The sequence below is a fragment of the Panthera tigris genome, chromosome F3 (genome assembly GCF_018350195.1).
Source record: "Panthera tigris isolate Pti1 chromosome F3, P.tigris_Pti1_mat1.1, whole genome shotgun sequence".
Taxonomy (NCBI): domain Eukaryota; kingdom Metazoa; phylum Chordata; class Mammalia; order Carnivora; family Felidae; genus Panthera; species Panthera tigris.
This window is the reverse complement of record NC_056678.1, coordinates 36,811,928-36,829,149: the sequence shown is the minus strand read 5'-3', so window position 1 is coordinate 36,829,149 and position 17,222 is coordinate 36,811,928. Positions and strand designations below refer to the sequence as shown.

The window sequence follows — 17,222 nt, the reverse complement described above, 5'->3', positions numbered from 1 at the left end:
TGGCCCTCAATGAGACAATGAGTTGCTTTTTAAAATACTTCTATTATGGTCAGACTAGATATAACATTACAGTAATTGAATTTGCAAACTATTTTGGTAGAGGTAGTGAAAATTAAATTTTTAGGGGTGCGACATCAGCACAAGATGGCACAATCAGGGACCCCAGCCTCCATTCCCCAATAAAGATTAACAATTAGATAGCTGTCACAAAACAAAAACAGTTCTCTGAGAGACCTGGAGTCCACTTAAGAAATTAGCAACACAGTGTAACAGAAAACTTGAGAATAGCTACACTGGAGACAGAAAAACAGCTTTATTATGCCTGCATCACCTCATTCCCAAGCTGACATTGCTCAGTGCCAAGAGGGAACTTTCCATCTAGAAAGAGTTTCCATTCCAAGGAGGGGATAGTGGGTGAATTTCCCCACTTTTGGGGCACCACATTAAGGTCCTGGTTCAGTTTTACTCCATGCAAAGACTAGAAAAGCTGGTATATATAGTGATGGCTAGGAATGAGAAAGAAAAGCATGCTATCAATAGTAGTCACACAGTGGGAATAACTGTGTTTCCCAGTTGACCTGCTCTGTGAATTTTATTGGTTTTCACCCCACAGATATTTGTGTTCACTGATGCTAGCTGCCTGAGTTCTTTCTGCTCCTCCCACCCACCCAGCCTGTTTTGAGCCTAGGAACTACACTGGCAGCAGCCCAGGCCTCTACAGTTATATGGATGCAAGACACCATCCTAGACACCTCCATGGGTGACCCCCACAACTGTGCAAACACTCAGGGTTAGGTTTTCCAGCTGTGTACTTGCATAGTACCAGTCTGACACCTATCACCAGTCTCCACTGCTATGTGCATGCCTGGGGGAGGACTGTGTGGCCACAGGAGAGCCAGGGCCCCACAGATGCTTGTAGGCTTGGATTATGTCACTGGCCTGCACCATTGTGCTCAACTGGAGCTAGCCCTTCCAGCTCTGCCCCTGGCTGGATCCCCATCGTTAGCCTCCACTGCCATGCACTCATGGTGAGACACATGAGCAGCCACTAGTGGTTCAAGATAATACATGCTGAGAGCACATCTCTAGCACTGGCTATTACTGCTGTTTGTTCTAGTCCCTAGCCAGTGGGCCTGGAGGCACTGTTGAGGACCCTCACGGTCCTTGTAGTCTCAGTGGATGCCCTGCAGCATTTGCCAGGGATTGTATGGTTGGAAATGCTGTGGACCTCAATGGCCTGAGCCGAATGGGCCACCACATACCCCCAGACTTGATGCCACTACACATCTCTGCACTTGGTGCCTGACACTACTAGCTATGGAGTCACAGCACACTCCATTATGCCCCAACTTGCAGGTGAAAGTCAAATGTGTAGACACCTATGTAAGGCTACAGGGATCATTAAGAATCAGTGAAATATGACTCCATCAAAGGAGTACAGTGAATCTTCAGTAACTAGCCCCAAAGAAATGGAAATCTGGGTATTTCTTGATAGAGAATTGATAATAATTGTTTTAATGATGCTTAAGTGCTATAAGAGAACACAGATAAACAATTTAAATATATCAGGAAAACAGTGTAAGAACAAATGTGAAGTGCAACAAATATATAAAACCTTAAAAAAATTTTAATGTTTATTTTTGAGAGAGAGAGAGAGAGTATGAGCAGGGGAGGGGCAGAGAGAGAGGGAGACACAAAATCTGAAGCAGGCTCGAGGCTCTGAGCTGTCAGCACAGAGCCTGACGCGGGGCTCGAACTCACAGACTGTGAGATAATGACCTGAGCTGAAGTCGGATGCCTAACCGACTGAGCCACCCAGCCTCCCTGAAAACCTTAAAAAGAGCCAAATAGAAATTTTGGAACTGAAGAATGTAGTGACTGAATCAAGGAACTCAATGGAGAGCTTCAGCTGCAAGCTAGACCAAGCAGAAGAAAGAATCCATGAGCTTGAAGACAATATGAAATTAACCACTCAGAGGAGCAAAAAATAAAAAAAGAAAAAGAATGAAAGCCTTATAAGACACAATTAAGACAAACAGTCTACATACAATTGGAGTTTCAGAAGGAGAAGAGAGGCAGAAATGAGTAGAAAATTTATTTAAAGAAATACCAGCTAAGAGCTTTTCAAACCTGAGGATAGATTTGGACATCCAGCTTATGAAGTTGATAAGTCATTCCCAAATTTCAATCAAAATGGTCTTCTCTAATAATACATTTTAGAATACAACTGTCCATAGTGAAAGATAAAGAGAGAATTTTAAGAAGCAGCAAGAGAAAAATATTTCTCATGAAGGGTAGGAGCAGATTTTTCAACAGAGACCTTGCAGGCCAGGAGAGAGTAGAATGGTCTGTTCAGAATGCTGAAAGAAAAAGACTGCCCACCAATAATACTTTATCCAACAAAGTTGTCCTTCAGAAGTGAAGGTTGGAATAAAGACTTTTTGAAAGAAATACAAGCTGAGGTAGTTCATCAACACTATAGCTGCCTTACAAAAAATGTTGAAAGAACTTATTCAAGTTGAAATGAAAGGACATGAACCGTGAAAACATATGAAAAAAAATGACCCACTGGTAAAGGCAATTATGTTGCCAACTTCAGAATGCTTTAATACTATAATAGGTGGTATGTTAACCAGTTTACTCCAGTATCAAGGTTGGAGGACAGGGGCACCTGGGTGGCTCTGTTGGTTAAATGTCCAACTTTGGCTCAGTCCACGTGTGATCTCACGGTTCGTAAATTCAAGCCCTGCATTGGGCTCTCTGCTGCCCGTTCTGGATCCTCTGTCTCCCTCTTTCCACCCCTCCCCCACTCACATGCATGTACATACGCTCTCTCTCTTTCAAAAGTAACAGTTTAAAAAAAAGGTTGAAGGACATAAGTATTACAAATAGCTATAGCGATGATAATTTGTTAATGGATGTGCAATATGAAAAAGATGTCAAGTGTGACATCAAAAACATAAAATGTGTTTATGTCGGGAACTACAGGGAAGAGTTTTTGTGTGTGATTGTAAAATTTTCCAAGTAGGCCTCAGTGAGCAGAAAACAAAATCTATAGTAGATACAAGATAAAGAGAGGAAAGGTACCACTATGGAAAATCACAAAGACAGAAGAAAGGAAGAAAGGAACTACCAAACAGCCAGAAAACAATTAACAAGATGATAATAGTATGTCCTTACCTATAAATAATTTCTTTAAATATAAGTGGACTAAATTGTTCAATCAAAGGCATACAGTGGCTGAGGAGTAAGAAAACAACACCCAGCTATATGCTTTAAGAGACTAACTTAAGGCTCAAAGAGAAGTGATAGAAAAAAGTGAGCAGAGATAACTATTTGCATTACACAAAATAGACTAAGTCAAAAGTTGTAACAAGAGACAAAGTGCTGATATGATGATAAAGGGGTCAGTTTGTGAAGATTGTACAATTGTAAATACATATGCATCCTACATCAGAAAAGCTAAAGATATCAAGGAAATACCAAGAGATCTGAAGGGAGTAATAGATATCAGTGTGATAGTAGAGGACTTTAATACCCTGCTTTCAACAATGGATAAATCATCCAGGCAGAAAATCAATAAGGAAACATTGACTTGAACCATACTTTAGATCAAATGGCTTTAGCAGACCTATACAGAAGGCTCTGTCCAATAACAGGAGAACACACATTCTTCTCAAGAACACAGGGAAACTGTCTCTAGGATAGACTATATATTAGTTCACAAAATAAGTCTCAGTGAATTTATTTATTTATTCAATATATGAAATTTATTGTCAAATTGGTTTCCACACAACACCCAGTGCTCATCCCAAAAGGTGCCCTCCTCAATGCCCATCACCCACCCTCCCCTCCCTCCCACCCCCCATCAACCCTCAGTTTGTTCTCAGTTTTTAAGAATCTCTTATGCTTTGGCTCTCTCCCACTCTAACCTCTTTTTTCTTTTCCTTCCCCTCCCCCCATGGGTTTCTGTTAAGTTTCTCAGGATCCACATAAGAGTGAACACATATGGTATCTGTCTTTCTCTGTATGACTTACTTCACTTAGCATAACACTCTCCAGTTCCATCCATGTTGCTACAAAGGGCCATATTTCATTCTTTCTCATTGCCACGTAGTACTCCATTGTGTATATAAACCACAATTTCTTTATCCATTCATCAGTTGAGGGACATTTAGGCACTTTCCATAATTTGGCTATTGTTGAGAGTGCTGCTGTAAACATTGGGGTACAAGTGCCCCTATGCATCAGTACTCCTGTATCCCTTGGGTAAATTCCTAGCAGTGCTACTGCTGGGTCATAGGGTAGGTCTATTTTTAATTTTTTGAGGAACCTCCACACTGCTTTCCAGAACAGCTGCACCAGTTTGCATTCCCACCAAAAGTGCAAGGGGGTTCCCGTTTTTCCACAACCTTGCCAGCATCTATAGTTTCCTGATTTGTTCATTTTAGCCACTCTGACTGGCTAAAATGAGGTGGTATCTGAGTGTGGTTTTGATGTATATTTCCTTGATGAGGAGCGATGTTGAGCCTCTTTTCATGTGCCTGTTGGCCATCTGGATGTCTTCTTTAGAGAAGTTTCTATTCATGTTTCCTGCCCATTTCTTCACTGGATTATTTGTTTTTCGGGTGTGGAGTTTGGTGAGCTCTTCATAGATTTTGGATACTAGCCTTTTGTTCGATATGTCATTTGCAAATATCTTTTCCCATTCCGTTGGTTGCCTTTCAGTTTTGTTGTTTCCTTTGCTGTGCAAGTCTCAGTGAATTTAAAAGGATTGAATTATTTTTTTCCAAACATAATGGTATCAAACAGAAATAAATAACAAGAGGAAAAGTGGAAAATTAAAAAAATATGTGGAAAGTATTCACATACTGCTGAGCAATTGATGCATTAAAGATTACATCAAAAGAGATGTAAAAATATACTAAAATAAAAATGGAAGCATAACATAACAAAACTCATGGCATGGAATAAGAGCAGTACAAAGGGGAAGTTTATAGCAATAAATGCCTACATTAGAGAAAAAGAAATAAACAACTTTACACCTCAAAGAACTAGAAAAAGAACAAATGAAGCTAAAAATTAGCAGAAGGTAGGAGACAAAGATTAGAGCAGATATAAATGGAGAATAGAGAAGTAATAGAAAAGATCTTCAAAACTAAGAGTTGTATTTTTTTAATAACCTTTTTAAATATTTATTTTTGACAGAGAGAGAGCAAGGGAGGGGCAGAGACAGAGAGGGAGACACAGAATCTGAAACGGGCTCTAGGCTCTGAGTTGTTAGCATAGAGCCTGATGCAGGGCTCTAACTCACAAACCCTGAGATCATGACTGAGCCACCCAGGCATCTCTAAGAATTGTTTTTTTTAAAGTTAAATAAAATTCACAAAACTTTAGTTGGATTTACCAAGTAAAAAAGGAAGGACTCAAATAAATAAAATTATAAATGAAAAAGGAGATATTACAAGTGATACCATAGAAATACAAAGTATCATAAAAATAAAAGACTGCCATGAACAACTGTATGTCAACAATTAGACAACCTAGAAAAATGGATACATTCAGCCATTGAAACACATGACCTACCATGTCTGAATCAGGAAGAAATAGAAAATCTGAACAGACCAATGATAAATAAGGAGATTTAATCATTAGTTAAAAACTTCCCATTAAAGAAAAGCCTAAGACCAGATGGCTTTGTGGGTGAATTTGCCAAACATTTAAGAAGAATAAATGCCAGTTCTTATTATTCTCTTCCAAAAAATTGAAAAGGAGAGAACATTCCCAAACTCATTTTATAAGGCCAGTATTACGCTGACACCAAAAGCAAGATAAGGATAATAAAAGAAAAGAAAATTATAGGCCAATATTCCTGATGAATATAGATGCAAAAACTTTCAATGAAATGGTAGCAAACCCAAAGCAGTGGCACATTAAAAGGATCATTTACCAGGGACTTCCCCTTTACTTGCTAGATGGTGTGCTGCCTAATTTATGAATCACTTAATAAAGCCAGTTAGATCTTGAAACAAACAAACAAAAAGATAAAAAACCACGAGCAAATGAGATTTATTTCTGGGATTCAAAGATGGTTCAACATGTGAAAATCCATAAATGTGATAAACCACATTAATAGAAGGAAAGATAAAAGTCGTATCATCTCAACAGATCAGGAAAAGTGTTTGATAAGTTTGATCTTTCATGATTAAAACTCTCAACAAATTAGGGGCACCTGGGTGGCTCAGTCGGTTGAACATCTGACTTTTGGTTTCGGCTCGGGTCATGATCTCATGGTTTGTGGGTTTGAATCCCACATCGGGCTCCATGCTGACACTATGGGGCCTGCTTGGGATTCTCTCTCTCCCTCTTTCTCTGCCCCTCCCCCACTTACTCTCTCTGTCTCTCTCAAAAATAAACTTAAAAAATTTTTTAAAAATTAAAAAAGCAAACCTCTCAACAAATTAGATATAGAAAGAACATACCTCAACATAATAAAGTACACTGATGACAGCCCTACAGCTAATATTATACTTAGTGGTAAAAGGTGGAAATTTACCCTCTGAGATCATGAACAAGACAAGGAGGCCCACTCTTACCACTCTTACTTAACATAGTACTAGAAGTCTTAGCTAGAGCAGTTAGACAAGAAAAGAAATACAAGGCATCCAAATGGGAAAGAAAGAAGCAAATTTTTTGCTGATGACATGATCTTGATATAGGAAATCCTAAAGACTCCACCAAAAATTTTTTAGAACTCATAAACAAATTTAGAAACATTTCAGGATGCAGAATCAGCATACAAAAATAAGTTGCATTCCTCTACACTAACAGTGAACTATCTGAAAAAGAAATAACACAGTCCATTTATACGAGTATCAAAGACAGTAAAATGCTTAGAAATGAGTGTAATCAAGTGAAAGATAAAAACACTGAAAACTATATGACACTGAAGAAGGAAACTGAAGACACAAATAAATGGAAAGATATTTCATGATCATAGATTGTAAGAATTAATATTGTTAGCATTTTGTTCATATTAACCAAATCCATCTATAGAGTCATAGATGATTTTTATTTTGTATGTAAATACAATATTTATCAGAATCCTGATGGAATTTTTTTCATAGAACTTGAAGAACAATCCTAAAATTTATAGGGAACCACAAAAGACCCCAAATATCAAAAAACCAAAAACAAAAACAAAAAAAAATATTGAGAAAGAACAAAACTAGAGGCATCACACTTCCAAATTTCAAATTGTGTTACAAACTATAATAATAAAAACAGTATGGTACTGGCATAAAAACAGACATGTGGACCAATGGAACAGAATACAGAGCCCTGAAATAAATCCACATGTACATGGTCAACAAATACTTCACAAGGGAGCCAAGAGTACTCAATGTGGAAAGGATAGTCTCTTTAAATAAATGGTGTTGGGAAAACTGGATATCCACATGCAAATGGATGAAGTTGGATCTCTGTTTTACATCAGTCACAAAAACTTGAATGGATTTTGAGGACTTAAACATGAGATCTGAACCCATTAATCTCCTAGAAGAGGGGTGCCTAAGTGGCTCAGTTCATTAAGCATCTACCTCTTGGTTTCAGCTCAGGTCATGAACTTAGTTTCATGAGGTTGAGCCCCACATTGGGCTCTGCACTGACAGTACAGAGACTGCTTGGGATTCTCTCTGTCTCTTTCTCTGCCCCTTCCCTGTTTGCATGTGCTGTTTCTCAAAATAAATAAACATTAAAAAAAACTCCTAGGAGAAAATATAGATGATAAGTTCATTGACATCAATCTTATCAATGATATTTTGGATATGACACCAGAAGCACAAGTAACAAAAGCAGAAATCATTAAATGAGACTACATCAAACTAAAAAGCTTCTGTATATCAAAAGAAACAATCAAGAAAATGAAAAGGCAACCTACAGAATGGGAGAAAATTATTTGCCAACTATATATATATGTGTGTTTAGATTCCACATATGAGTGAGATCATACAGTTTTTGGCTTATATATCTGGTAAGGGGTTAATATCCAAAATATAAATGGAACTCAGAACTCGTACAATAACAAAACCCAAACAATTTCATTTAAAAAATAGGCAGAGGAGGGGCACCTGGGTGGCTCAGTCGGTTGAGTGTCTGACTCTTGATTTCAGCTCAGGTCATGATCTCCCAGTTGTGGGATCAAGCCCTGCTTAAGATTCTCTCTCCTCTCTCTCTCTCTCTTCCTCTGCTCCTCTTCTCAGCTCATGTTCTCTCTCTCTCTCAAAAAAATTTATATATACACACACACATACATACATACATACATACATACATACATACACACACACCCCACTTCTGGGTATATATCTGAAGAAGATGAAATCACTATCTTGAAGAGATACTTGTACTCCCATGTTCACTGCAACATTATTCCCAACAGTCAAGATATGAAAACAACCTAAATGTCCATCAATGGATGGATGGTTAAAGGAAATGTGTTGTATATGTGTGTGTATGTGTGAGGTGAAATATTATATATATCTGCATGTATATAATGAAATATATTCAGCCCTAAATAAAAAGAACATCTTGCCATTTGCAGCAACATAGATTGATCTTGAGGGTGTTATTCTAAGTGAAATAAGTCAGAGAAAGACATATACTCTATGATCTCACTCATATGGGACTCTAAAAACATGGAACTCAAAGAAAGAGAGAGTAGAATGGTGGTTGCCAGGAGCTGAGGGAGAGATGTTGGTCAAAGGGTACAAACTTACAATAACTTACAATAACATGAATAAGTTCCAGGGATCTAATGTATAGCCTAAGGACTATAGTTAACAATACCATATTGTATTATTGAAAATTGCTCTGAGGGTAGAACTTTAATGTTCTCACTATAACAACAACAAAAACAATAAGTTAGTAATTATTCAAGCATGTGTGTTATGTTAATTAGTCTTATAAAACATTTCACATAAGTGTTTATTGAATCAAATTGCACACCTTAATGTTATATGTCAGTTATCAATAAAGCTGGAGAAAGTAGTTTTCACTGTCTTTACCTAATTCCATGCCTTTCAGTCTTTTTTTTACCCAATAGCATATGTAGAAAATGATACTTACATGATAAACTTGGGAGGGAAGGAGTAGGAGATAGGGAGGAGAGGAGGGAAATTGATTTTCTCTTTTTCAATACCTGCCTCTGATCAGAGACCGAAAGCATTTTTATTCATTAGTGTAAGACCAGAAGTTCAGCCACCTGATTTCATAATTACAAATGCCCCACGTATTGATTTTACCTTATTTTTCAGTCCAATTTTCTTCAGACATATGTAGCAGATTTTTTTTTTTACTGAAAGTATACTGTTTTAAAATGCATTAGCATGACTTGGTATAACATTTAGTAATAATGGACTTTACAGAAAAAAGAAAACCTCACTTCCCTTTTTATTGGCTTTAAATCAGCAATTCATATCTATAACTACTCTTCTGTTTAAATTTTCTTTCCATCACTCATGACTGACAGAAACCTCAACCCTGACTGAATCTACCAATTATCTCCTCTGCCTAAACTGTTGGATGATGATGGGGAAATAGCACATTGTTGCCATTAAACACTAGGTTGGATGCCTACCAAATTGAGTGCTCAACTATGCCTGAAACAGTTATTTCACACTTCCTCCTTAAACCGCCAACAACTTCTCTCTTAAGCAGAGAGCTTTGCTCCTACTTTACAGAAAATAATTGGCAATTTTTACACAAAACTTTTGCTTTTGCACCACAGATTCTAAAATCTTGTGTTCATATCTTCTCTTTTCTTATAATAATGGAAAACATTTCCAGCTTCCCTCCAAGACTCATCTCACTATCATGATCAGGATCCTGTTCTTCCTGCCTTCTCAGAGATATCATCTCTTTTCTTTTTGGCTCTCTGCTGGCTCATTAATTCCTATTATCATTTAAACATGTTCAAGTCTGCACCATACTAAAAGAAAACAACAAGACAAATCTATCTAGCTTCATCTCGCTCTCTCTCCTCCTACTTACTTTCATCTTCCTTGTACAGTCTTTGTTAAATAAGTTGTCTCCATACACTGTCTTCCTTATTCATACTCACTGCATAATCTTCCTGAATCTGCTTTCTCCTTCCTATCCTTCCATTGAATCTCATTTTATTATGGCTTTATGCTTTACATATAGTTACCATTTTTTAGTTGTCACCTTGCTTACTGTTTTGCCACATTTGTTTGAGAATTTCTTAGATATAACTTCTTCCCTTGATTTTCATAACAGCACACACTCTTGCTGTATTCTTTATTTATGTCTAGTTGCTACTTCTGATTTTGGTTTATGTCATCATCTGCTTTAATGGCTTTCCACAATACCCAGCATACATTGTAAACTCTGTAGTCTGGCCCTAACCTCTCCAGCTTCATCCCTTGACATTCTCTTCCTTCCACTCTGCATTCTATATAGTTTACTTGTTTTTTGTTCCAGTTTCTAGAGTGCATTGTTCTTTCTCTTAACTTCCAAGACTTCCTGCGTATTGTTTCTCCAGTCTGAAATGTTGTCCCCTGCCCACTTTAGAACCCAAATCATCCTTTGCTTGCTTGACATTGATTTACATGTACTTTCCTTCCTAAGTAGCTTAGTGACTCTAAATTAGATTAGATTTCCATATGTTGTCCTGTAGTATCCTGTCCTTTTAGTATAATACTCATTAAATTTTATTGCATTATATATATTAGATGCTTTATTTTCTATAAGTTGTAGAGACCTGATTTTGTTTAGTTCACCATTATATCTTTATCAGTGGAAGAATAAAATTACATATTTTCTTTAATGAGTCTTGCTCATTTACATTCAAAAGACATCACCATTTCTTCATTAAGAATTTTTTTTTCAATTATTAAGCCAGTGAATTTTCAAGTTCAGTCCAAATGTTTCTACAGGATACCTTGTTTAAAACAATAGTTTGCACAAAAACTGGAGAGTTCCAGGTGTGCTATAGGACTTTGGAGGGCAGGGACTTTTCCTCTTTCTTTAGCACTGCATAGATTTTTGAATGGAATAAATTGAACTTAAACGGGACAGAGAAATGTGTTGATTCTAGAAATTACTTAAAATCGCTGCTCTTTACATCTCAACTAAGAAGGTTCTAGTCTCTCACATTGACTAGCCTTATAACTAAGACTCCTTGTTTTGGCCTCAGTTTCCTCATTCATAAAATTCTGATTCTGCAAGGTAGGTTAGTCAAACACTGAAAGCTATACTCCATCAAGTTACTTACTAATATCATATATTCTACCTTTCAAAAGTATTTGGTCTCTGAACTGTGATTTTATAAATACATATTTTTAAAGATACTCATCTATGAATGCCACAAAATTATGTAAATGATATTCATTTATGCAAATTAAAACATTTTCTTTGCATGTTTTAATTTCATAGTTTTATTACCCTGGTATTTTAAATTATTTTAGTTATTGTTTTCAGTTAGGGGCCAGAAAATGTGAAAGACCTGATTAAAAAGGAAAAAAAAATTTACTGAATTTATCTCACCCTTACATTAAAAAACCAAAATTGTTTGTAGTGTTTATTTAGTTTTGAAGAGAGACAGAGTGTAAACAGGGGAGGGGCAGAGAGAGAGAGAGGAAGACAGAATCCGAAGCAGGCTCCAAGCTCTGAGCTGTTGGTACAGAGTCCAACACAGGGCTCGAACCTACGAACTGTAAGATCATGACTTGAGTCAAAGTCAGATGCTTAATCGACTGAGCCACCCAGGTGCCCCTTACCCTACATTAAAAAAAAAGCCTTAGTCACGAATTTGGAATATTTGTGATGGTTTTGCACAAATAATATTTTAAATACTCTTATTCCAAATTTACTTATTTCATACAATTTTTATATTTTCCTTACTACAGTGTAAAATCTCTTATTAAAATAAAATGTTGGGGCACCTGTGTGGTTCAGTTGGTTAAGTGTCTGACTCTTGATTTTGGCTCAGGTCGTGATCTCATGGTCCGTGAGTTCAATCCCCATGTCCGGCTTTGGGCATGAGCAGAGTCTGCTTGGTGTTCTCTTTCCTCCCTTTCTCTTTGCCCTTCCCCTGCTCACACACACACACACACACACACACACACACACACTCTCAAAAATCAATCAATCAATCAATCAATAAATAAATAAAAGATTAACTACATTTATGTACAAATCAAGTATTCTTCCTTTCATATTTATTTGTTTTCTAGATTGTAGGTAGCAAAGGTTGTTTTCACGTTAAGACACAGAGTCTCCCTTGAATTGCTGGCAGACGTGGGTAAGGAGAACAGCACAGTGTATATCGGTTCTCACCAGCAGTGGTGATTTCTGCCAGCAGTTCTCATCCTTTCACCCATAAAATAAGCATAAAATTGACCTAACATTGCCAGATCGGATCTGGTATCTGGAAAGTAATCCTCAGGGAATAGAAAATTTCAGTCTTTGTGCATAAATTTAAGATAGGTTATAATAGTTTTTATCAGAGCCATTTTTTTTCTTCCTTTGCAGTACTCGTGAAAAGTTGTTATAGAGATGTGTCAGATATGGCATAAATCTAACAACACAGGCAGTATCTAAGTTAATCCATTTCAAAATATGGATTTATGTTACAATAAATTTTTGAGTGCTGATGTGTAAATTTCATTTAGTGAAAAGAGGATATTTTCCAATAAATAATTAAACAAGTAGATGCTGTTTTCATGAATTCACTTGTTCATTCTCTCTGTGAAAGAACAGATGATACAGAAAGAAAGCAGTATAATGGGGGATGAGAAAAAGGGAGTTAGTAAAATATACTTGGGTAAATGCTGTGAACAGGGGCAAACCATTATCTGTACAAGATAAATGTTCTAGTTTTAAGACATAAATGTAAAAAATTTATCAAACACATTTTCATAAATGACAGCTATAAAATTGAGATTGTTCAAAGGGATATTGTAAATACTCACATTGAAACTCTTTAACTCTGTTAATTATAAGAAAGAACTATTTTACATTTCTGTATAATTGATTTGCTTATATGACCATTAGTGTATTACATTTATCAAAGTAATAACTTAATATTTCATGAAGATTCCATCATATAACTTTCATTTTATGAGATTCAAATCCTAATAACTACCATTTTGGTAAAACTAACTCACACGTGTATATTTTCCAACATAACACTCACACATAAGTATTTTCCAACATAATCTTCCATGTCTTGAGTATTTGTAGGTGTCCTATAACACATGTCACGTTCATTTTAGAAATGTATACACTTTGTTTTACATGAAGGCATGATCATTTAATATTACCTTTGTGAATTTATAATGCATTATTTTTATATAAGATGATTAAATCTTATGTAAGATTTAATGATGTTAAATGATTTCTTATTTATTGACTTATGTGGAAACCTTTTATTCTTTAGTAAGTAAAAGGTTAATTATAGAAAGTATGCTTTCTTTTTAATTTAAAACAATGGAAAAAAATTCTTTTGAACTTAGTAAGTAATACAGCAAGAGGAGGTAGCTCATGCTAAAAATATTGCTAGGTAATTATTGAGTTTTAGAATTAAAACCTTGAAATTATATATTCTATAATATATAGAAATATAATATATAGAAATTCTATATAATAATATAGAAATTTGGACTATATTTTTATAAAAGCAACATGAAATAGTGGAAAAATGGAATAGAACTATAATTTTTTACTTTGAGAGCATAAAGTGATATCTTTGGCCTACTGAGTCTTTTTGCTTGGAGTGAAGTTCAAATCCTGTTGTGTCAGTGGTACTTGTTATTTACATTGTCTTCAGCTTTCAAAGGCTTTTTCAGAAGTAATATTATCCATTGTACACTATCCTTGGAAAGTACATCTATAGGTATTCAGAAGTTTTTTTTTTGACAGAATTAAAAAGCACATGACCAAAATGTTTATTAGTGCTAATTAAAAGGGCTTATTTTTAATATACTAAGTAGAAAAGAAACATTGAGAGAAACAATGAAAATGAAAAGCCAATGGGAATATTTATCAGGTAACATTGGTTTTTATATATGAATAAGTATATAAAATATATTGGAAAAACTTCTCTAAAAGCCCTGCGGATATCAATTATATTTTAAGTAAGCTTGATGCTTTATACCTACCAATTTATATTATTTTAAAAAAGACTTTATAGAGTTGCAAATATGGAATCTTAAAAGTGAATTTTGATATAAAGCATGCATTAATAGGTGTTCTTAAATATTTAGGATTTTAAATGGAAATTTAAGGTGATATATCTTGGTCTAATTTCTAAGAACTATAATATATTTGATTACATATTTAACACATTTATTTTTCTTTTCAAATTAAAGGTAATGTGTTCAGTGTAGTTAAATCTGAAAATTCATATTTCAGAATCTTAAAACTAAAGTATATAAATAAAAAAGTGAGTTATGGAAATGGTTTTTAATAATCTAACTAAGTTACCAATTTTATTTGTTCCTGTTCCTAAAGGTCATTTAAAGATCAAAATACTTTATTTTTAACCTAATCAACTGTAATATTTAAAGAAAAATTAAAAAATTCATTTTAAAAGTAGCTTTGACAACTTTAAGATAGTTTTATAAGGATGTTGGTGTAAATGTGTTCTCTGGCCTCTGTTTAATGATGTGTGTCAATTATTTACAGATCCGGTGGTATTGTGGAAATTCCCAGAGGACTTTGGCGACCAGGTTGGAACCACATAATTGTTTAAAACCGTTTAAAATTGGAGTACTATGATTATTACTACTGTTAATGCAACAACTACTCTAGCATATGAATTACTATACGTTTTTTTCTCTTGACCAACTGTAAGAAAAAGAAGCCATGTGTTCAGAATGTATATGGAAAATCTTCTTTTTTTTTTATGAAATTTATTGTCAAATTGGTTTGGGAAATCTTTTAAAGTTACCAAGTAGATGGGTGATGAAGAAGCCCTTGTATTAAAACTAATAAGAACTGAATGTTTATAATTTCAACATATTTTTACACTCTTTTGATTTCTCTATGGAATATATTTGGAAACATTTAAAATTTTTTTCCGTTAAAAAAACCTGACAATACCATACTTTGTTGAATACCCTTCTATTATTTCTGTCTACTTGAAGTAAGTAGTAACGGCTATAAATCTGTGATTTAGTTCTCTGCTTGTTACAATAATGTCTGAATCATTTACATATATAAGTTAAATTCTTATTTTTTACTTTTACATAATTTTTATCTTTTTTAATAAAAATGACTCTTAAAAGAAAATAAGAGAATTCAGAATGAATTTAATTCATTTGTACTTAAAAAATTTTTTTTAATGTTTATTTTTGAGAGAGAGAGAGAGAAAGAGAGAGCGAGCGAGCATGAGTCGGGGGAGGGACAGAGAGAGAAGAAAACACAGAATCTGAAGCAGGCTCCAGGCTCTGGGCTGTCCACACAGGGCCTGACATGGGGCTGGAACTCACGAACTGTGAGATCATGACTTGAGCTGAAGTTGGACACTTAACCAACTGAGCCACTCAGGTGCCCCTATTCCATTTTTATTTTAAATTACAGTCTTTTATAGTTCCTTAAGTATTTAGTCTGACCAAAATTATGCATTATTTTGACATGATCTATTGTAAATAGAAATTTTTTAAAATTTATATTATAGATTTATCATTTTGAAATGAATTATATAATACATGGTTAAATACCAATTTTTTTTAAATTTTTTTTAACGTTTATTTATTTTTGAGACAGAGAGAGACAGAGCATGAACAGGGGAGGGTCAGAGAGAGAGGGAGACACAGAATCCGAAACAGGCTCCAGGCTCTGAGCTGTCAGCACAGAGCCCGATGCGGGGTTCAAACTCACAGACCGCGAGATCATGACCTGAGCCGAAGTCGGACGCTTAACCGACTGAGCCACCCAGGCGCCTCCCAATTTTAATTTTTATAGAAATCGGCACTTTCCTGGAACTCTGCTAAGCAGATTCATTTATTTATTTTTTTTGTCTGCAGAACAGTGGGATAAAACAATCTCATCACTGTTAAAATTATAAAATGATATTAGTATGAGCTAACTCCTAAGTTCACAGATATGATTCTTACAGTTCTCATACTTTATAAAAATGAAAGCTGATAAAAATATTGTTTAAAGCAATTCATCCAGAAATAAGTATACAGAAAAATATTTGTTTAGAGAAGTTTATTCAGAAATAAGTATATAGAAAGGTGATTTTGATATGTGGAAGGATAGCTTTCTGCATGTGAAATCTTTGGGTAAGACTAGGAAATTACACTGAAAAAAATCAGTAAATGGGCATGTTAATATTAATTCAATAATGCAGCTCTTGACTATTTTCCACATAAAAAGAGGGGTATGCTCTCTTAATTTGATTTAGCTCTTTAGAGAAAGAATAGATTTATAAATATCTTAAGTATGCAGAAGTCCCAATAGTGAAGACATGATCTGGACATATGACATATAATTGGGTTTGTTCCCAAGTAATGTATAGTTAGATTAGAGCCTTCCTGACTCAGTTTAGCATTTTGAAATACTGTTCTTTTGGTCTTCTCGATTCTTTCTTGTCCACTGACCCAAGAACAGACCTCCTGTTCAGGTCACGTCTTGTTTTGTTTTTTATTTTCCCCCCTTAAACTGCCCCTGAGAATCCCTAGGAGACCTGAAGACTCCTCACCTTGGGTTCACATGAAGGCAGTCATGTATTTGTCGAGTTCAGCTGCAGTAAGTTGTTCAGTGAGAGCAACTGTTGCTGTCCTTCTTTGCGACTGGCTGGTGGTTAGGAATTTTTTACTTGGGGTTGAAATGTTGCTTTGTTCCCCAAGTTTGTGAGGTTAGTGGAACATTAGTAAGCCCTTGCACACTTCAAAAGCAGTTCACCAGGTAATGGTGATGAACATGCAGAATTCCAATTCACAGCAGTTACACGCTTTTTTGAAGGTTAGAGCTGAAAGGAGCTTTCGATACCATTTTGTTTAACCACTTTGTGTCCAAAGGAACCAAACTTTACGTAGGAATCTAGCCAAGGACCTTGAAGAGTGGTTTTGTTACATGCTTTTTGGTGAATATTCTGAATACTACAGATGGTTGAGGTACTCTGTATATTTCTCATTCTTACTGCTTACTATTGTCATATACTGTCTGCTTCTTGCTAAATAGCCTTTTCACTG

At 35.3% G+C, this 17,222-nt stretch overlaps 1 protein-coding gene across 4 annotated transcripts in view; it reads left to right on the top strand.

Annotated features, from left to right (window-relative positions):
• The window catches only part of DENND1B (DENN domain containing 1B), a 253,965-nt gene that overhangs the window by 54,740 nt on the left and 182,003 nt on the right, over window positions 1-17,222 (top strand). For all 4 annotated transcript variants that reach the window (XM_042976469.1, XM_042976470.1, XM_042976468.1 and 1 more), the window contains one exon: window positions 14,707-14,750. In XM_042976469.1, coding sequence (XP_042832403.1) covers window positions 14,707-14,750 — 44 coding nt within the window. The remainder of the gene's footprint in view (window positions 1-14,706; window positions 14,751-17,222) is intronic.